Here is a 22415-nt window from a genome sequence, read left to right on the forward strand (position 1 = left end):
ATTTTTACCACATGACAGGCAAATTTTATTTTAATTTCCTTCTCTGTGCTTCATGGGTATTATTAATTGAGGAATTATATGAGGAGTCTATCCTTCACAATCTTCCCAGAAGATTTTACCAAATATATTTTTGGCTATTTCAGAACTATCAGGAATATAAATGCTGCTTAATGAAGCCCAATTGTCTGTAATAAACAATGTTTAGCCCTGGTTCATGTTATGAATCATACAGGAATGTGCACCATATTTAGTGCAGTGTGATTTGAATGGGCTCAAATCGCACCACACCACATCAAAGTCATGCATGCACCAATTTTAGAAAAACGTTTTTTACCATGCGATCCAGTGCAAGCAAACACACTGCATTCATGACCTGCGTTTGGGGTGTTGTTAAGATAGCATTGCCCTTTCGATCTGCAGGTGTATGGATCGTGGGTTTCCTACACCACATTCTAGTGTGAACTGGAGCTTACAGTGGAACTGCACTGCATCTGAGGCACCACAAACAAAAAATGCTATTTCATTTATTGTTAATATTCAAAGCAAACTCACTCATCCATTCATGTCTCTGTGACGGAAGTGACTTTTGAGGGTGGGGGGACCCATGTGTCAGCTCCCCATGTTCCCTTCATTATGTTTAACCCACCCTGTGCTTGTTAAGGGGTACAGGGTGTGAATGTCCATGTCCTAGTATTTTGTATTGGTGTAGGGATTGTTCATTGTTCTCTGCCATGTGGTTGTCCATTGTTCTCTGCCATGTGGTGTATCCTATTGTTCTATTCTGTGTCTTGGTTGGGTGGGGGTGGGGTGTTTCCTGTAGCCCTTCCCCCTGATGGGGCGGGCTGCTGATATGTTTCCTGTTCCTGGGTGTATTTCCCTGCCCTGTGTATATATTTTGTGTTAAAAGAAAGGAGTTCACTTCCTGTCTGGTGCTATTTCCTGCATGATCAGCTGTGGCGTCCGTGAATTTGTGTTCGGACAGGGAAGCTGGAGTCTAACGGAATACCCAAGTGCAGTCTGGGTCCAGTTCCATTACAGTCTCCATGCTTTATTTCTCTGAGAAATAATTTTGAAAAGAACCCCCTGGTGTTTCTGACAGTGGCCATCTTGAGTAAGGGCAGAGGATTCATGAAACATTTACTTCCTGGAATCGATTTGCCTTGTGCTCAGTCATTGGCTGAGCTGAGAACCCTCTTTCCCCTTCTGAAGCCTGCTGGGATGTATGATATCTTTTTCCTCAGCATGGAAACAAGGAAGTAACTGAAGAAATGTAATAAAAAAAAAAAAGTTTAACACAAGTAAATATGATATACTTTTCTACTTATTTACTAATGCTAGCAGCATAAGGATTAAAAATAGTCAATGTTGATTGAGAAAGTGAAGTTTGGAGGAGAGATTACATACATTTGCATGCAGAGTGCCCTAGGTAATGTCCACATGTTAAGCTGAGACTCCATGATTGAACTGAACTTCAATGAATTAAAGGGGTTGGCCTCGAACAGTAAAGCTGGGAAAGAAAAGGGCTTGATGATATCGATGCTTGGTGATACTCCAGGGTTTCAGGGGTGCTCTGCAATTTATGTGATGGCGCATCATCATTACTTTTACAGCATATTCATAAAAGCAGTGGTCAGATCTTACCTTCAGCCGTGCGAATTGAAGGATTACTACCTACTGCATGCAGACATATAAACACCAACGGATAGGATTATGTAACTAAACGAGGGTGGAGCCACAATGTATATATAACTATATTATACGGATATAAATACTGGGGGTGACATCATACCACACATGCACATGGTAATCAGTGATTCCAGCACAGCTGAAGTATGCGAGGAATGCACAGTTCAGTGTATATTCAGCAGAAACTATGAGTAGGCAGGTAAGTTTGTATTATTGCAGAGAACACAGCATGTCTTCTGAAATATATGGCTGCATTCTACATACACGTCTACAGCCACCCCTTCTAGTATGCACACTCAGCATTTTCTGCTTGGGATAGAGAACACTTTTCTGTCTGGCAGGCTTCACTGACAAACTGAACTGAGCCCCGATCCTAATCTTTGTGATTACTTTGCGTATTACTCGAAGGACAAAGAAAAATCTTAGCTTCTCCTACACAAATACTGAATATGTTTACTATGCTTGTCAGAACTGAGTGTATCTACTGACTCAACGATTTACAGATATAAATATTAATACATTCCTCTTTCTTCCATCTTCAAGCTTAGAATAGAAAATACCCTTGTACACTGAGACATAAAGGACAAGTATGCAACACTTCTCAAAATACACAAAATATTCAGCAAGTCTGCAAAAATGTTCTCTCTCATCATTAGTCCTCATGCACACTGGACGTTTTTATAGCGGCTGTTTTTGGCTTGACTTTTTTTTACAGCTAGTAAACCCCCCAGCATGTTATCCTATGTCCATGCAGACTGTAATCAACGTTTTTGGTACTTTTTTTGCTGGAGGAAATAAAAACAAAAACAAAACAAAAAAAAAAAAAAAAAACACCACACAGGACTAGGGTTTCTAGAGTTTTTTAGCTGTAAAAACGCTCTAATGCTGAAAAATGCTGCAAACCAGCATTTTTGGATGTTTTTTTGACCACAAAAAAAAACAAAAAAAAACAAAAAAACAAACAAACGCAGAAACACACCGCTAAATGCTAATGCAAAAACACTAAGAAAAAAAAAAGCTGACAAATTCATGTTTTTAACGTGACTTTACACAGCTAACGTTACCAGCGTTATCAAAACGTCCAGTGTGCATGAGGACTTAGACCCCCATTCATGCTACAAAAAAATCTCTAGTGATTAACTCTTGCCAAACGCAGATAGCCAACTGACGGCTACACTGCGGCCGGCTAGTTCTGGGAGGGCGTCATATGACGTCCTCACAGAACACGCTCTCCTGTGATATCCATGATTGCTATGTCCTACGGCCACAGTTGATCATGTGATGTGGTAAAAGACCAATCCCAGCGGCCTTTTACCACGTGATCAGCCATGTCCAATGACACGCTGATCACCGGGAAATGCAATTGCCGGTTCTCGGCTGCACTTTCCTCACGCTGTCAGAGCCCGAGGAAAGTACTGCCGAGAACCGGCAGTTGTCAAGGCAGGGATCGGCACTGATGATCGGTGCCCAGCAGTGCCACCCACCTGTGCCCAACAATGCAGTGCTGCCAGTCAGTACCTAGCGGTTGTGCCAGTCAGTGCCCATCAGTTGTGCCAGTCAGTGCCACCTACCAGTGCTGTCTATCAGTAACCATCATCAGTGCCGCCTATCCGTGCCCATTAGTGCTGCCTCATTAACGCACATCAGTGAAGGAGAAAAATTACCTGTTTGAAAAATTTTATAATAGAAAGAAATTTTTTTAAAATTTTTTGCACTTTGTTTATAGCGCAAAAAGTAAAACCGCCCAGTGGCAATTAAATACCACCAAAAGAAAGCTCTATTTGTGAGAAAAAAAATTATAAAAATTTCATATAGGTACAATCTTGCATGACCGCGCAATTGTCAAAGTGGGACAGCGCCAAAAGCTGAAAATTGGCCTGGTAAAGAAGAGGGTATAAGTGCCCGGTAGGCAAGTGGTTAAAGGAAAAGTTCACCTTTGGGAACATGTGACATGTTCTGTCCTCTGTTGCATATAGTGTCAGCTAGCGGGGAAAGGGGGATCTTCTCCCCATGCTAGCTGTCAGTTAAAAAAAAAAAAAAAAAAAAAAGAAGGGGACATGGCAGTGTGGGGCTCCACCCCCCCCAACCACATCATTCATTTACAGCGTTCTGTGAATCTACAAATACAGACAGCCTTTGCGGCTGTCAACTTGTAGTTCTCAATGAGCTACCACGGTGCTGTGGTAGTTCATGTTCTCTTCCTGTCAGTGTGCATCTGCCTGCCTGTACAAGGTATGAGCGGACATATACACAGACAAGTCTACAGGAGTCCTGCATGGTACCTGTGATCTGCTGATCGTGAGTGAAGTGCTTTACAGGCTCCAAGTAAAAAAAAAAAAAAAGTAAAATGCATTTTCTTCCCCACCCCCCCTCGCCCCCACACACGCCTGCAAAAAAAAGATGTGCATTTATTTAAAAAGGTGAAGTTATCCTTTAACTGGTAAGAGTAGTGATCATTTGGGGCCTTTTACAAGGGTATTCCAATCAGGTCCGCCTGTCAGTTTTCAGGCAGACCTGGTCAAAAGCTCCATGTATATCTGCCTCCAAGTCTGTCCAGGTCTGAGGAAAAAAATAAACTGAATAAATTGTGTTAATGACAAATGCGCAGTTATGCAACGCTACATACCACATATAGAGTTTTCTTTCGGTGGTATTTGATCACCTCTGCAGTTTTTATTTTTTGCGCTATAAACAAAAAAAGGCTGACAATTTTGAAAAAAATAAAATAATTTATACATATAATAAATATATATTTTGACTTTTTGCTATGAAACATTCAATAAAACAATTTTAAAAATAAAATTTCTTCATAAATTTAGGCCAAAATGTATTCTGCTACGTCTTTGCTAAAAATCACAATACGTGTAAATTAATTGGTTTACATGAAAGTTAGAGCGTTTACAATTGGCGGTATATATACTGAAATTTAAATTATTTTATACTAGTAATGGCGGCGATCAGTAACTTATTGTGAGACTGCAGCAGGCATTCTGACACCGACTGGAAACTAACGGTCACTGACATCCGCAGGTACACTAGTACAGTGATCAGTGCTGATAAAAAGCTCTGACACTGTACTGAGACTGGGCAGGATGGGGTTAACATCTGGGACAATCAAAGGGTTAACTGCGTGTTTTACGATGTGTGCCGTTTTACTATGGAAGCATGCTGCTTTGTATTTCTCTGCTGTGCAGAGAAATACAAAGCAGCATGTGCTTGCTGGCAGGAGAGAAACCTGTGTTTACACACAGGTTTCTCTCCCGTCAGCTTTCCCCAGTGATCGTTGGGTGCCGGCGGGGAATCTCCGGTCGGGACCCAGTGATTGAAATCCCTAGCCGTCAATGGAGGGGTGGGTAAGGCACGTGCCTGATACCTGGAAATGCAAATCACGTATATTTATACACACGTGTTTTTGTGCAGCCCTGTAACAGTACTTCTACTACAGGGTGGCGGGCAAGCAGTTAAAGATAAAACACCATGAAATCGGCTTAAAGTATAACTAAAGGCAAAACTTTTTTTTTTTTGGATAGATTGCAAATCTTGGGCTGTACCCAGAAAAGTTATAGAGGGGGAATCTTCCAATGGGGACATTAGTTCTGGTGACCTGGGAGTCCCCAAGGAATTCCCTTAATTTTCAGGGATTTCCTCTCACTTCCTGTTTGGCTATGGGACAGGAAGAGAAGGGAAATCTCTGCAACAGGGCACAGATGGCAAAAAAAAAAAAAAAAAACTGGCGGGCTATAATTTTCTCTTGCTCTATCCAAAATGAAAAAAAAAAAAGTTTGCCTATATTTCTACTGTGTGTGTGTGTGTGTGGGGGGGGGGGGTGAACCATTATTTTTTTTGTTTTCCAAAACCATTTTTGTTTTTTTCAGAAACATTGAAAAAAGAAAAAAAAGAAAAGAAAAAACACAAGGAGCGTGGAATATGTTCTTTTACAATATTAATATATATGTCATTATTCAAACTAAGTAAACATGAAGGCCTTAGTGAAAGGTTTGAAACTTTATGTAAAGTCATAAATTATTGCAAGTTCTCTCAGCTGAAGACAAGCAATTCCTGGAATACAATTCAGGTAACACTGTACTCAATGCAATTCTCAAGCAAGTGAATTACGTATTTCTGCTACTAGGGGGGACTGCAGATTAGTTTGCTTGTGGGCTCCATCTTGTATCTCCTACAGATGAGTTATTGTTGGGATACAGTAGATGATAGTTTCTGTCTAAGGCTATAATTGACAGATAAGAGGGTAAATCTGCCTAATTAGTTTATCTTTATAACCTTTAAATGATTCCTATTAATGTTCTCCACCATCACAGCATACGGTTTACCTATAGTCTGGTCAGTAAATTGTTTTTTTCCTCTTCTCAGTAAAATGGTGACACCAACATCTAGAGTTCCCACACATTTACACAGTGATATTTCTGCTGAGAGAAAAGCTGCAATTTGCAAATATTGAGAGAAGAAATTCTTTGCCAAATGCTACAAGGATGGCAGAACAATCCCATGCATGCCAGAGGTGCTCTAAAGACATTTTAGAAAATACTTAATGGAATGAAATGAGGGAGGACCAAAATGAAAGTGAAAGTAGCTTTTCCTTCCAGAGTTCAGTCTAGAAACATGCTTTCTGCTGCTTCAGGATCATACCTTCATTACCTTTATTTATAGAGAAAACATCTGAAAATCAGGAGAACATTGGTCGAGCTCGTACAAGAGCAATATATTCTTCAGGATCAGCATGGTCAATAACAAAATGCATATTGGCAGGAAGCTTTTAAATTACAATCATACGGTTTGCCAAGTAGACATTCCTCAAACAAGCCGCTTTTCAAATTTGTAAAACTACTCCGCACTAAAGTTTGTTTTTTTTTTAATTTTCACTTTTTCCCCCGGAAAAAACAAAAACAAAACAAACGAATAAAAACAAAAACAAGTAAATAAAACTTTTCTCACGGCCTCAAAAATTCTGGAAATTTTGCATCTCTGTCCAGGCCTAACCTCTCCCTTACAGGGGTTACAAGAGGCCAATACTAAATCAAACCCAGGTATTTATACTCCTTGCATAAAAAACAAAACAAAAACACTAAATTGCTCTAATAACGTGTTTTTTACCCGAATTTGACAGCTACCCGCTCAGTCTTAGTCCGTAGAGTTCAATATTGAGTTGGCCCACCCTTTGCAGCTATAACAGCTTCAACTCTTCTGGGAAGGCTTTCCACAAGGTTTAGGAGTGTGTCTATGGGAATGTTTGACCATTCTTCCAGAAGTACATTTGTGAGGTCAGGCACTGATGTCGGATGAGAAGGCCTGGCCTGCAGTCTCCTCTCTAATTCATCACAAAGGTGTTCTGTCAAGTTGAGGTCAGGACTCTGCGCAGGCCAGTCAAGTTCCTCCACCCCAAACTCATTCATCCATGTCTTTATGGACCTTGCTTTGTGCACTGGTGTACAGTCATGTTAGAACAGGAAGGGGCTATCACCAAACTGTTCCCACAAAGTGGGGAGCATGAAATTGTCCAAAATGTCTTGGTATGCTAGTGCTTTAAGAGTTCCCTTCACTGGAACTAAGGGGACAAGCCCAACCCCTGAAAAACAACCTCACACCATTATCCCTCCTCCACCAAACTTTACACTTGGCACAATGCAGTCAGTCAAGTACCGTTCTCCTGACAACTGCCAAACCCAGACACATCCAGAGAAGCACGATTCATCACTCCAGAGAACATCTCTCTACTGCTCTAGAGTCCAGTGGCAGCATCCTTTACACCACTGCATCTGACGCTTTGTATTGCACTTGGTGATGTAAGCCTTGGATGCAGCTGCTCAGCCATGGAAACCCATTCCATGAAGATCTCTATGCACTGTTGTGCTAATCTGAACGCTACACGACGTTTGGAGGTCTTTAGCTATTGACTTTGCAGAGAGCTGGCGACTTCTGCGCACTTTAGAATGTTCTGACCTGTTCTGAAAAATAAGGATTTCTTTAAAGAAAATAAAATGATACATAAAAAGGACCCTTATACACCCACGTGATTTAACGCAAGTCAATGGGTGTGCACAGCTTAAATGGTACGGGTTCACATCTACTCACTGCATTGGCCAAAAACTACTGATGGCAATGACATCCAGTGCATGGCAAGATGCCCCCTCCTATAAACTCAACTTTTTGTGCCTGACAGAATCCAATAAAGTACCAAAGAATGCATATAAATGCAGCCTTAAATTAAGAGGACCTGCAGGTTGTTTTTCTTTTTAATTAACAATCATCATAGTGTGGTCATCAATTCTGAACACACTAACCTCACCCTATAATAAGGCCTGGTTCACACCTATGCGGGTTTTTTTTTTGTGCTTTTTGCAGAAATGCACTACAGTCCATTACACATGGTTTCCTATGGAACACATTCATATCTGTGCTTTTACAGCTGCTGCATTTTTGGAAAGAGTCAAGGACCTTTTTTTTTTTTTTTTTTTTTAAACACAAAACTATGCTTTTTTGGTTCAAAAGATTTCAATAGAGATGCTGGCACAAAAGCATGTAGTGCGTTTTGGATGCATTTTGTAATGTGACCAAAATACAAGTGGACAACAAAAAAAAAAGCATTAAAAAAATGCATCCAAAACTGTGTAAACACATCAAAAACACAGAATGCACTGCAAAAAGCACTGCAGAAACAGATCAAAAGCAAACTTCAGAGGTGTGAACCAAGCCTTTCCCAACCAGTATTCCATGAAACGCTAGACTTCCTCCAGAGGCTGCTATGGGTTACTTGAGTAAGGCTACTTTCACACTGATCTGTTATTCTTCCGCTTTTGCGTTAAAAAAAAAACAAAAAACAAAAAAAAAAAACACAGAAGAAAATGTGTAACCATGCATTCCAATGGAACTGTTCACACCGATCTGTTGTGGTTCAGGTGCATTTCTTGTAAATCCTGCTTGCTGCAATTTTGGTTCAGATTTGGTGTGGTTAATAAACCGCACCAAAAATGTACCTCCCCATCGAAATCAACAGAAAAAGCAGCAAAAAAAAAAAAAAAATGTACGTGCAGTGTGTTTTTGGTGATGCTTTTGAGTCACATGTCCTGTAAAGGGAAAAAAAAAAAAAAAAGGCACTGCAAGTGCGGTAAAAAACACACATACACATATGCGTTTTTGCTGCAGATCAGTGTGAAAGTAGCCTAATGAGCAATTTCTGCATCTTGCATAACTAACCACTGACAGCATTGATCTTTTTTGCTATCTGTAAGTAGGGATTCTTCCCAATGATCACAAATGTAAGAAGCATTCCTCCCACTGACCATACCTCTAATGTACCAGGAGCTTTATATAGAGTAATTAATAGCAAGGTTTCTGTGGGACTGGAAAGTTACCGTATTTCAAGAGTTCCTCTATGTAAACAAGGTTGAGAAAAGCAAATTATACACACACACACACACACACACACACAGTCAGGTCCATAAATATTGGGACATCGACACAATTCTAACATTTGTGGCTCTATACACCACCACAATGGATTTGAAATGAAACAAACAAGATGTGCTTTAACTGCAGACTGTCAGCTTTAATTTGAGGGTATTTACATCCAAATCAGGTGAACGGTGTAGGAATTACAACAGTTTGTATATGTGCCTCCCACTTATTAAGGGACCAAAAGTAATGGGACAATTGGCTTCTCAGCCGTTCCATGGCCAGGTGTGTGTTATTTCCTCATTATCCCAATTACAATGAGCAGATAAAAGGTCCAGAGTTCATTTCAAGTGTGCTATTTGCATTTGGAATCTGTTGCTGTCAACTCTCAAGATGAGATCCAAAGAGCTGTCACTATCAGTGAAGCAAGCCATCATTAGGCTGAAAAAACAAAAACAAACCCATCAGAGAGATAGCAAAAACATTAGGCGTGGCCAAAACAACTGTTTGGAACATTCTTAAAAAGAAGGAACGCACCGGTGAGCTCAGCAACACCAAAAGACCCGGAAGACCACGGAAAACAACTGTGGTGGATGACCAAAGAATTCTTTCCCTGGTGAAGAAAACACCCTTCACGACAGTTGGCCAGATCAAGAACACTCTCCAGGAGGTAGGTGTATGTGTGTCAAAGTCACCAATCAAGAGAAGACTTCACCAGAGGGAATACAGAAGGTTCACCACAAGATGTAAACCATTGGTGAGGCTCAAAAACAGGAAGGCCAGATTAGAGTTTGCCAAACGACATCTAAAAAAGCCTTCAAAGTTCTGGAACAACATCCTATGGACAGATGAGACCAAGATCAACTTGTACCAGAGTGATGGGAAGAGAAGAGTATGGAGAAGGAAAGGAACTGCTCATGATCCTAAGCATATCACCTCATCAGTGAAGCATGGTGGTGGTAGTGTCATGGCGTGGGCATGTATGGCTGCCAATGGAACTGCTTCTCTTGTATTTATTGATGATGTGACTGCTGACAGAAGCAGCAGGATGAATTCTGAAGTGTTTCAGGCAATATTATCTGCTCATATTCAGCCAAATGCTTCAGAACTCATTGGACGGCGCTTCACAGTGCAGATGGACAATGACCCAAAGCATACTGCAAAAGCAACCAAAGAGTTTTTTAAGGGAAAAAAGTGGAATGTTATGCAATGGCCAAGTCAATCACCTGACCTGAATCCGATTGAGCATGCATTTCACTTGCTGAAGACAAAACTGAAGGGAAAATGCCCCAAGAACAAGCAGGAACTGAAGACAGTTGCAGTAGAGGCCTGGCAGAGCATCACCAGGGATGAACCCCAGCGTGTGGTGATGTCTATGCGCTCCAGACTTCAGGCTGTAATTGACTGCAAAGGATTTGCAACCAAGTATTAAAAAGTGAAAGTTTGATTTATGATTATTATTCTGTCCCATTACTTTTGGTTCCTTAATAAGTGGGAGGCACATATGCAAACTGTTGTAATTCCTACACCGTTCACTTGATTTGGATGTTAATACCCTCAAATTAAAGCTAACAGTCTGCAGTTAAAGCACATCTTGTCCGTTTCATTTCAAATCCATTGTGGTGGTGTATAGAGCCAAAAATGTTAGAATTGTGTAGATGTCCCAATATTTATGGACCTGACTGTACATACATACATACACACACACACACACACACACACACACACATATATATATACAAACACATACACACACGCCACCCTACCCACTCCACTATTGGCAGCTAGAGATGAAATCAACGGGTCCTGGCCAGTACTCGGTGAATGTCGGGGAAATCTGACAGGAGCGAGACCTGTGTGTAAACAGAGGTCTCTCTCCTTTCAGCATGGACATGCTGTTTTGCATCACTGCACAGCAGAAAAATACAAAGCAGCATGTCTCCCTAGTACAGTGTTTCTCAACTCCAGTCCTCATGGACCCCCAACAGGTCATGTTTTCAGGATTTCCCTCAGATGAAACAGCTGTGGTAATTACTAAGGCAGTGAAACTGATCAAATCACCTGTGCAAAATAATGGAAATCCTGAAAACATGACCTGTTGGGGGTCCATGAGGACTGGAGTTGAGAAACACTGCCCTAGTAAAACACAGCACACATTAAAACACACAGTTAACCTTTCGATCGCCCCAGATATTAACCCCTTCCTGCCCAGTGTCATTGTTTTTTTATTAGCACTGATCACTGTATTAGTGTCACTGGGGATGTCAGTGGCAGTTAGTCAGATCCCACCCAGAGTCAAACTGCCCGCCGCAGTCCAGCTTCAAGTTGCTGATCGCCGCCATTATTAGTATACAAAAAAAAAAAAAGATTCCAGTATATATACACCGCCATTTGTAGACACTATAACTTTCACGTAAACCAGTTAATTTACACATTAGGATTTTTTTTTAGCAAAGACATGTAGCAGAATACATTTTGGCCTAAATTTATGAAGAAATTTGATTTTTAAAAAATTTTTATTGAATGTTTTATAGCAAAAAGATTATTTGTTTTCAAAATAGTTGGTCTTTTTTGTTTACAGAGCAAAAAATAAACACAGAGCTGAACAAATACCACCGAATTAAAGCTCTACTTGTGGGGGAAAAAAAGGACATAATTTCATTTATGTACAGCGTTGCATGACCGTGCAGTTGTCAGTTAAAGTAAAGCAGCGCCGTATCGCAAAAAAATGACCTGGTCAGGAAGGTGGGTAAATCCTCTGGAGGGCAAGTGGTGATCAGCTTGCACTCCAACACCCCGGTCACAATGGATGAGAATTAGCATGCGATTTGCATGCCATGCGGCTTGCAAATCACATGCCAAGTCGCACCCTGCTGTCCGCAAATTACTACTTTTGGTGTGAGTTGCATCGAAATCTGTGGCAGATATCTTGAAAATCGCACCTGAAATCAGCATCTCACCCGACTTTGAAATTGTGCAACTTCACTGTAAGTCACACAATTTCAAAGCTGGGTTTGATGTGACTGGGGTGTAAGGGCTCATTCACACGAGTAGAACACTGCATTTAGATACATACAGCATATCGCTTTGTGTGCATCTAGACGCAACACAGCGCCAAAGTCTAGTCAATGAATCCCTACACGTATCTGCATACGAAAAAGGTACACTGAGAATAGTGCCCATAAAAAAGTGGGATACATCTGCAGATTTTGCGTACATAGATTTGCAGATTTTGCGCACATATGCATTTAGCCGCAAGTACCTCAGGCAGGTATTTTGCACAGGATGGTGTAGCTCTGCCAGCAAAGACCTCTCTTTCACGACACAGGATTTCTAAAACGCATTATTTTTCTCCCCATGTGAATGAGCCCTAATTGTTCCAGCTCTTCAAAGGACAAAAATCAGCCTGAACCCACAAATGACTAACCCCCATCACCCCAAAAATCTATATTCTCCAAATCCTATACAGAGAACTGATATCATGTACACTGTCCGTCCTCCCAGCTGAGAGGGGACTCAGGACACCCCAGCAATGCACACCTACCACCCCCCTTGTCCCTGGTCTAGCCGTGTCCAGTAACAATGTCTGAATACAGAGCAGTGCTGAGGATTCTATCCTATGGCCTCACCTCCCCGGACAGCCGATGCTGAGCTCCGTCTATCACTGTATAGTACTCTATATACCAACACCGCCTGGACCCTCCTCTGCGACAGCAGGCAGGACCGGCCGTGCGTGCCTCCCAGCGTCATGACGTACACCCATTACGCTCATCAGTGTCTCCTGTACAGCAGACATTTTACCGAAGACCAGTCTGTGTAATTCTTAATACGAGTCCGCCCAGCGCGGGGAATATACCAATTGTATAGTCAGCACAGTACTGCTTCTTGTTCCTTCGCTGGTCACCAAGGGAGAAGACCAGCGGAGCACCCAGTCCAAGTCTGCTGCACCTAAGCCCGGAGCTGATTGGTAAAGCCAAGTCTCGTTCTGGATTGGATGTGCCCAGCCTCAGTCTGGACAAAACCAAGCCTCGTTCCTGATTCTACTGCACACCAGGGCCGTGTCTAGTCTGTCTGATGTGGGGGTGCAGTAAAAAAATGTCAGGGGGGCAGAGGTCAATGCAGGCAGGGAAGAAGACGGGCACAGCTCCTCCCACACAACACACATGGCAGTATGGTGGCAGGTTAGAGTAGTATAGTGGCAGGTTAAGGTTGGCTTTGGGGGGGCACAACTTAAATCTGGAGGGGCATAGCCCGCCCCAGCACCCCCCTAGATCCATCCATGCTGCACATTCCTGTGATAATCCATACAAGGAATTACTGCTAGTTTACAACACTTGCCCTCCTGAGGATTTCCCCTCTTCCTGACCAGGCCATTTTTTGCATTACGGCACTGCGTTACTTTGACAATTGCGCGGTCATGCAACGCTGCACCCAAATGACATTTCCCTCACACACAAATCGAGCATTCTTTTGGTGGTATTTGATTACCTGTGCATATTTTTTGCGCTATAAACAAAAAAGACCCACAATGTTGAGAAAAAACAATATTTTTGAATTTTTGCTGTTAACCACTTACCCTCCTGAGGATTTTCCCTCCTTCCTGATCAGGCCATTTTTTGCTTTACAGCGCTGCATTGCTTTAACCACTTCAAGTCCGGACACTTTCACCCCCTTCCAGTCCAGGCCAATGTTCAGCTTTCAGTGCTATCATACTTTGAATTACAATTGCGCGGTCATGCAACACTGTACCCATATGAATTTTTTAGCATTTTTTAAGACAGATAAAACTTTATTTTGGTGTTATTTATTCAACACTGGGATTTTTATTTTTATGCTTTATAAATAAAAAAGTCCAAACGTTTTGAAAAAGAAAGTGTTTGTCTTATACAATTTTGCAATAAATAATCTTTCTTCATAAATCTTGGCCAAAATGTATTCAGTTTTCTTTTTAACAAAAAAAAATAACCCAAATTAGTTTATAACCAAAAATTATAATTTTTTTAAACATTTTTTTACATGTTTATTTTTTTTTACATTATTTATGTGGGTTTTTTTTTAACATACCGTCACCCTAGCAGTACAGTGTCACCATGGTGACACTGTACTACCGTATTTTCCGGCGTATAAGACGACTTTTTACCCCTTGAAAATCTTCTCAAAAGTCGGGGGTCGTCTTATACGCCGGTAACGGCATGCTGACACTTTTTAGGGGGGTGGCGCGGTGCCGCCGCCACCGCCCCCCCCTTCCAACAGAAGGGACACTAAGTACAGGGGTGGGCAGGGGCTGCTGTCTCTTACCTGGCTCCGGTCCCACGATAATCCGGTCCAGGAAGCGCGACTGCTCCTTCCTTCGGTTCGTCCACTGGATGTTCGTGCAGCTGCTCGGCTCCGCCTCCTCACCGGTGATTGGCCGCCAGAACTGTAGCTCAGGAAAGGCACACAGGCGGCCAATCACCGGTGAGGAGGCGGAGCTGAGCGGCCCCGCGAAAATCGAGTGGAGATGCAGGTAAGTGTGCCGTGCTTAGGTGCTGCTGCAACCACATATGCTGGCTGCAGCAGCACCGTACTGGAACAGGGGTCAGCAAGTGTCAGTGGGAGGAATAGTGCCCCATCGTTGGTGTCACTGATACCAATGATGGGGCATTATTCCTCCCACTGATACCAACGATGGGGCACTTTTCCTCCCCCTCACTGACACCAACGATGGGGCACTATTCCTCCCCCCCCACTGACACCAACAATTGGGCACTATTCCTCCCCCCCCCACTGACACCAATGATGGGGCACTATTCCCCCCCCCCACTGACACCAAGGATGGGGCACTATTCCACCTCCTACTAACACCAATGATGGGGCACTATTCCACCCCCCACTGACACCAATGATGGGATACTATTCCTCCCCCCCCACTGACACCAACGATGGGGCACTATTCCCCCCCCCCCACTGACACCAATGATGGGATACTATTCCTCCCACTGACACCAAAGATGGGGCACTATTCCACTGACACCAATGATGGGGTGCTATTCCCCCCAATGATACTAATGATGGGGCACTATTCCTGCCACTGATACCAATGATGGGGCGCTATTCCTCCCACTGACACCAATGATGGGACACTATTCCTCCCACTGATACCAATGATGGGGCACTATTCCTCCCACTGACACCAATGATGGGACACTATTCCTCCCACTGACACCAATGATGGGGCACTATTCCTGCCACTGATACTAATGATGGGGCACTATTCCTGCCACTGATACCAATGATGGGGCACTACTCCTCCCACTGACACCAATGATGGGGCACTATTCCTCCCACTGACACCAATGATGGGGCACTATTCCTCCCACTGATACCAATAATGGGGCACTATTCCTCCCACTGATACCAATGATGGGGCACTATTCCTCCCACTAATACCAATGATGGGGCACGATTCTTCCCACTGGTGTGCACTGGAAGAGGGGTAGTCTTATACGGCGAGTATAGCCCAAACACTACATTTTAAACAGGAAAAGTAGGGGGTCGTCTTATACGCCCAGTTGTCTTATATGCCGGAAAATACGGTACTTGTGGGGGGTGATGAAGATTTTTTTTTTACACTGATTGCTTTTACACCATAAAGGCTGTAAAAGCAATAAGTTCTCCTCTCTGGCTGCATTCTTGCAGGCATTGAGAAATACTGTGTGAGCTGTGATTGGTCACAGCTTGTCACATGGTACAAGGCCGTTTTGAATAGCCTTGTACCATGTGATCTCTGTGATCATTCACAGATTTCACAAGTAGTAAGCAATGATGTCAGAACTGACATCTTGCTTACTACTATTCATGTGATCACTGACTGGCCAATCAGTGATCACATGATCGGGACCTCACACAGAGGTCCCATACAGCGATTGGTGTTCCGCTGTGTCTGGAGGACACAGAGGGCACTGGATAATGGTGCCGCACGCTCCCAGGGGGCGCGGACAGGCAGGGAACTTGGGAGGACATTTATAAACAGCCACGTGCTCCTGCACTACTCCCATCCGGCCGTGTATGTACATGAGCCGGATGGGAAGTGGTTAGCTGACAATTGCGTGTTCATGCAATGCTGCACCCAAATGAAATTTACGCCATTTTTTCCCACAAATTCAGCTTTCTTTCAGTGGTATTTGATCGCCTGTGTGCTTTTTATTTTATGCGCTATAAAAGAAAAAAGACTGACAATTTTGCAAAAAAAACTATATTTTGGACTTTTTGCTATTAAACATGTCCAGTAAAAAATTTTAAAAATCACATTTTGTCATAAATATAGGCCAAAATGTATTCTGTGACATGTCTTTGCTAAAAAAATCCCAATATGTGTAAATTAATTGGGAAAGTTATAGCGTTTACAAATGGCGGTATAGATATTGGTATAGATATTGGGAATTTTTTTTTCCACTAGTAATGGCAGCAATCAGCGACTTTTAGCGGGACTACGTCGGACATTCTGACACTGAGGGGGAACTGACCTGGTGACACCAATACAGTGATCAGTGCTAAAAAAAGCACTGACACTGTATTACTAGCACTGGGCAGGAAGGGATTAATATGAGGGGCGATCAAAGGGTTAACTATGTGTAGGGAGTGTTTTACTAGGGGGGGGGTGTGCTTCACTGTAAGCACACTGCCATCCAGAGTAGTGTGCCCAAGCTGACAGGGAGGAAGACTGTTAGTAAACAGTCTTCCTCCCCGTCGGAGATACTCGGTAATCACTGGGCGCCGGCAAGTAATTACTGACCAGGACCCAGTGATTGACAGCCGAGGGTAGGGTGCATGTGCAGCTCATGCGCGCCCCCTACCCAGAAATGCACAATTACGTATATATTTATATATATATATATATATATATATGTGATTTTGCGCACCAGTGCCACCCTGTAGCAGTATTTCTGCTATAGAGTGGTCGGGAAGCAGTTAAACATCTCCCGACCACTCTATAGCAGATAGCAGAATTTAAAAAATTTGTTTTTTAAATCAAACTTTATCATAAATTTAGGGGAAAATGTATTTTGCTACATGTCTTTGCTAAAAATAAATCCCAATATGTGTAAATTAATTGCTTTATGTGCAAGTTACAGCATTTATAAATGGTGGTATAAATACGTGTTTTTTGTTTTTTTTACTAGTAATGGCGGCAATCATAGACTTATAGCAGGACTGCGGCAGGCATTCTGACACTGGGGGGGAACTGACTTGGTGTCACTGACATCCCCTGTGACACCAATACAGCGATCAGTGCTAATAAAAAGCACTGACACTGTACTAATGACACTGGGCAGGAAGGGTTTAACATCTGGGGTGATCAAAGGGTTAACTGTGTACTGTGTGTGTTTTACTATGGGGCTATGTCTGTGCTTTCCATTGTAAGCACACTGCTTTGTATGGCTCTGCTATGCAGAACCATACAAAGCAGTGTGCTGGAGCCAACAGGAGAGAGAACTGTATTGTTTACATACAGTTCTCTTCATCGTAGGTATTACTCGGCGATCATCGGGTGCCGACAAGTAATCACCGACCGGGACCTGGTGATTGACAGCTGAGGCCGCAAATGGAGGCGGAGGTAGGGCAGATGCGCGTGCGCCCCCTACCCGGAAATGCAAAATCACATATATATATATATATATCTATGATTTTGCGCCCCCTTCTGCCCTATAGCAGTATTTCTGCTATAGGGCGGGGGTAAAGTGGTTAAACTGGTAGTAAACTCTCATTTCTATTTTTACCTACAGGTAAATGTATAATAAACTTTACTTAGTGGTAAAATTAATATCTCTACAGATTCTACAGAGCTGCAGCTGGTGACTTCACCGCTCTGAAGGGACGGCATGGCCGTGCTGTCCCTTTATAGCCATGGCCAAAACTCCCATGCACGTGCACAGCAGAGATGCCATCGGTGGCTCAGCCATTCAAGCAGCTGCAGCCTCAGTGCCTCAGTGCTCCTACTCCTTGACCTCTCCGCAGCCTTCGACACAGTCGACCACCCCCTCCTCCTCAAAAAACTACACTCCCTCGGCCTCAGAGATTCTGCTCTCTCCTGGCTCTCATCCTACCTGTCACAACGCTCTTTCAGCGTTACCTATAATGCTACCACCTCCCCCTCTCTGTTGGGGTCCCTCAAGGCTCCGTCCTCGGGCCCCTTCTCTTCTCCATCTACACCTCCTCCCTTGGCCAACTCATACACTCTCACGGCTTCAACTACCACCTATATGCCGACGACACACAAATCTACAGTGGGGATCGAAAGTTTGGGCACCCCAGCTAAAAATTCATATTAATGTGAATAAAGAAGCCAAGGAAAGATGGAAAAATCTCCAAAAGGCATCAAATTACAGATCAGACATTCTTATAATATGTCAACAAAAGTTAGATTTTATTTCCATCCTTTACACTTTCAAAATAACAGAAAACAAAAAAATGGTGTCTGCAAAAGTTTGAGCACCCTGCAGAGTTAATATCTTGTACTGTCCCCTTTGGCAAGTATCACAGCTTGTAAACGCTTTTTGTAGCCAGCCAAGAGTCTTTCAATTCTTGTTTGCGGTATCTTTGCCCATTCTTCCTTACAAAAGTCTTCCAGTTCTTTGAGATTTCTGGGCTGTCTGTCATGCACTGCTCTTTTAAGGTCTATCCATAGATTTTCAATTATGTTGAGGTCAGGAGATTGTGAAGGCCATGGCAAAACCTTCAGTTTACGCCTCTTGATGTAATCCCCCGTGGATTTTGAGGTGTGTTTAGGATCATTATCCATTTGTAGAAGCCATCCTCTCTTTAACTTCAGCTTTTTCACAGATGGCATCAAGTTACCATCCAAAATTTGCTGAAATTTTATTGAATCCATTTTTCCTTCTACTCGTGAGATGTTCCCTGTGCCACTGGCTGCAACACAACCCCAAAGCATGATTGATCCAACCCCATGCTTAACAGTTGGACAGAGGTTCTTTTCATTAAATTCTGTGCCCCTTCTTCTCCAAACGTACCTTTGCTCATTGCGGCCAAAAAGTTCCATTTTAACCTCATCGGTCCACAGAACTTGTTTCCAAAATGCATCAGGCTTGTCTATATGTTCATTTGCAAAGTTTAAAAGATGATTTTTGTGGTGAGGACGTAGAAGAGGCTTTCTTCTGATGACTCTTCCATGAAGACCATATTTGTACAAGTATCTCTTTATAGTGGAATAGTGTACTACAACTCCAGTGTCTGCCAGATCTTTCTGGAGGAATCGTGCAGTCAAACGTGGGTTTTGAATTGTTTTTCTCACAATCCTGCGAGCTGTTCTGTCTGATATTTTTCTTGGTCTCCCAGATCTTGCTTTAACTTCCACTGTTCCTGATGACTGCCATTTCTTAATTACATTCCGAACAGAGGATATTGACATCTGAAAACGCTTTGCTATCTTCTTATAGCCTTCTCCAGCTTTGTGAGCGTCAACTATTTTTCAGTTTCAGTTTTCTAGACAACTGCTTAAAAGAACCAATGGTGCTGATTGTTGTGGCAAGGTCAGATGAGTCTGGGCATTTAAAACCTTTGAGACTGACATCACATGGTCTTCCCAGACGATGATTGAGAACAATCCATGACACTGGCAGGTCTCAGCTTTGCAAAGGGGGCAGTGCATGCTATAAATTCTGCAGGGTGCCCAAACTTTTGCAGACGCCATTTTTTTGTTTTCTGTTATTTTGAAAGTGTAAATGATGGAAATAAAATCTAACTTTTGTTGACATATTATAACAATGTCTAATCTGTAATTTGATGCCTTTTGGAGATTTTTCCATCTTTCCTTGGCTTCTTTATGCACATTAATACAAATTTTTAGCTGGGGTGCCCAAACTTTCGATCCCCACTGTATCTCTCAACCCCCTACCTCACCCCCTCAGTCTCCGCCCGAATCACACACCTCCACTTCCTTAAACTGAACCTCTCCAAAATCGAGTTTCTTGTCTTCCCCCCAGCCCGCACACCACCCCCCATTGACTTCTCCATCATGTCCAACAACGCCACCATCAAACCCGCCCCGCAGACCACAGTACTTGGTGTCATTCTGACTCCAACCTATCCTTCCAGCCCCAAGTCCAATCTTTAACAAACTCATGCAGACTCCACCTCCGCAACATCGCCAAAATACGCACGTTCCTAACCCCAGAAACCACTAAACAGCTCATCCACTCCCTCATCATATCATGACTCGATTACTGCAACTCCCTCCTTACTGGCCTGCCTCGCTGCTGGCTATCCCCGCTTCAGTCGATCCTGAATACGGCTGCCAGACTCATTCACCTTTCCAACCGCTCCATTTACGCCACCCCCCTCTGTCAATCCCTCCACTGGCTTCTGATTGTGCAACGGATCAAATTCAAAATCCTAGCACTGACGTACAAAGCTGTCCACCATACTGCCCCGAACTAAATCACCGACCTAATATCCAAGTACCACCCAACACGCACACTCCGCTCTTCACAAGACCTCCTTCTCTCTAGTTCCCTGGTCTCCTCCTCCCGTGCCCGCCTCCAGGACTTCTCCAGGGTGTCACCCATCCTTTGGAACTCCCTGCCCCAACCCATCAGATTATCACCTACTCTCCTCTCCTTTAGGTGCACCCTGAAAACCCACCTCTTCAGGGAAGCCTACCACTACCCCCTGCTAACTTGCCAACCTCCTCCACTCTTCCTACCACTCCATCCCCCACAGCTTTCTCCTCCTGTGCCACCTTCCCCTCCCTCCTAGATTGTAAGCTCGAAAGAGCAGGGCCCTCAATCCCCTCATGTTTTGCATTGTATTGTTATTGTTCTATCACATGTTCTGTCCCCCTTTGTAATGTACAGCGCTGAGCGAACTATTGGCGCTTTATAAATACTGTATAATAATAATAATAATGAGTGTTTTTTTATTTAACCCTCACCTCTCCTTCTGGTTATCCTTGCTGCCTAAACACTTCCTCCCAAGCACATTCCATTCAGACCTGAGGAAACACGTGTTCCCGTTCGCATTTTTTTTTGCACGTTTTTCAAGAACAAACCTATGCCCTATGTGTTTGCAGCCAGATGCTTCTCAAATGCCTCAATGTAGCACTAGAACGTTTTCGGTCATGGAGTGTCTCATGTTTTTTCAGTGCGCATTCTGGCGTATTTGTTGCATGTTTTGTCGTGCGCCAAAACATGCGTCTGCTATCCATGATTAGGGTGTCATTAACAACTAGGCTGCATTCACTTCTGCACGTTTCCGAATGCATGGCAACCTGCACAGAAACCGTGTGCTTTGCTACACATTTCAGAAATGTGCATCACACTTGCGTCGCCATAATCCCATCGGAAGTGTGATGCGCGCTTCCAAAACATGATGCAAAGCACACATTTTCTGCATGACTTTCTGGGTGGTTGGAAATGCACAGATAAGAACACGGCCCAAAGGGCAACACAAATGCGACACTCGTTTGCCGTGTTCTGCCAAAATGCATGCCTAAAGTGTGTGTTTTCTGTGCAGGTTGCTGCGTGTTTGGAAATGCGCAGATGTGAACACAGCCTAAATGATAATGCAAATGCAACGTGCATACGTCATGCGTGTTCTTTGAGGGTCGCCGCTCGTTTGGAAACATGCAGATGCGAACTCAGCCTAAATGGCAAACACATGCACAACAAACGTTTTGGAAAACCCGTAGCAAAGTGTGCGTTTTCTATTCGAATTGCAGTGCGTTCGGAAAAAACACTGATCCATCAAAGGTGCCATCAAAGGTGCCTAGGAATGCTGATGTGACTTATTTGAGATAACATAGAAGTCTATGGGGCTGAAATCACACTGGAACCTTTTCCAATATTGCGCTGTGCTGAGAAGGACCCCAGTGTATATAATGTGATTTCCCTTGTCATGCGATTCTGTGAACCAGTGCTTGAACCACTTCCCACAGGTGCATTGTGTTTTAGATGCACTTTTTTATGCTTTTTTTATGCAGGTTCCATTCATTTCATTGGAGGAATGTGTTTTTGGTGCATTTTTGGTGAAAAATGCTGTGGTGCATTGCTTCATCACGCTAAGTGCGTTGGCACACTTAAGTACCATTTATTTGGAAGGGCGCCTGAATGCGTTAAGACAACACAGCGTTGAGGTATGCTGCATCTGAAAAAGTGCTGCATGTCCATTTTTTCAGTCAGTTCCTATGCGCTTGCAGCATATTTAAAATAAATGGTATTGGGACCTGGGGAACTCACCGGCAGATGCAATGCAATGCCAAGGTCCAATGAGTACAACTGAGGGAGGGGAATTTATGCTGGAGGTGGTTTTACCCCTGGGGTTTT

At 43.1% G+C, this 22415-nt stretch overlaps 1 protein-coding gene across 1 annotated transcript in view; it reads right to left on the minus strand.

Annotated features, from left to right (window-relative positions):
• The window catches only part of SCOC (short coiled-coil protein), a 47752-nt gene extending 34875 nt beyond the window's left edge, over window positions 1-12877 (minus strand). The window contains exon 1 of the mRNA XM_089693892.1: window positions 12726-12877. Coding sequence (XP_089550018.1) covers window positions 12726-12846 — 121 coding nt within the window. The 5' untranslated portion in view covers window positions 12847-12877. The remainder of the gene's footprint in view (window positions 1-12725) is intronic.
• Window positions 12878-22415: the final 9538 nt, after the last annotated feature.

Source organism: Staurois parvus, unplaced genomic scaffold (assembly GCF_062004578.1).
Source record: "Staurois parvus isolate SC_StPar_1 unplaced genomic scaffold, SC_StPar_1.0 ptg000639l, whole genome shotgun sequence".
In the NCBI taxonomy this organism is placed as follows: Eukaryota; Metazoa; Chordata; class Amphibia; order Anura; family Ranidae; genus Staurois; species Staurois parvus.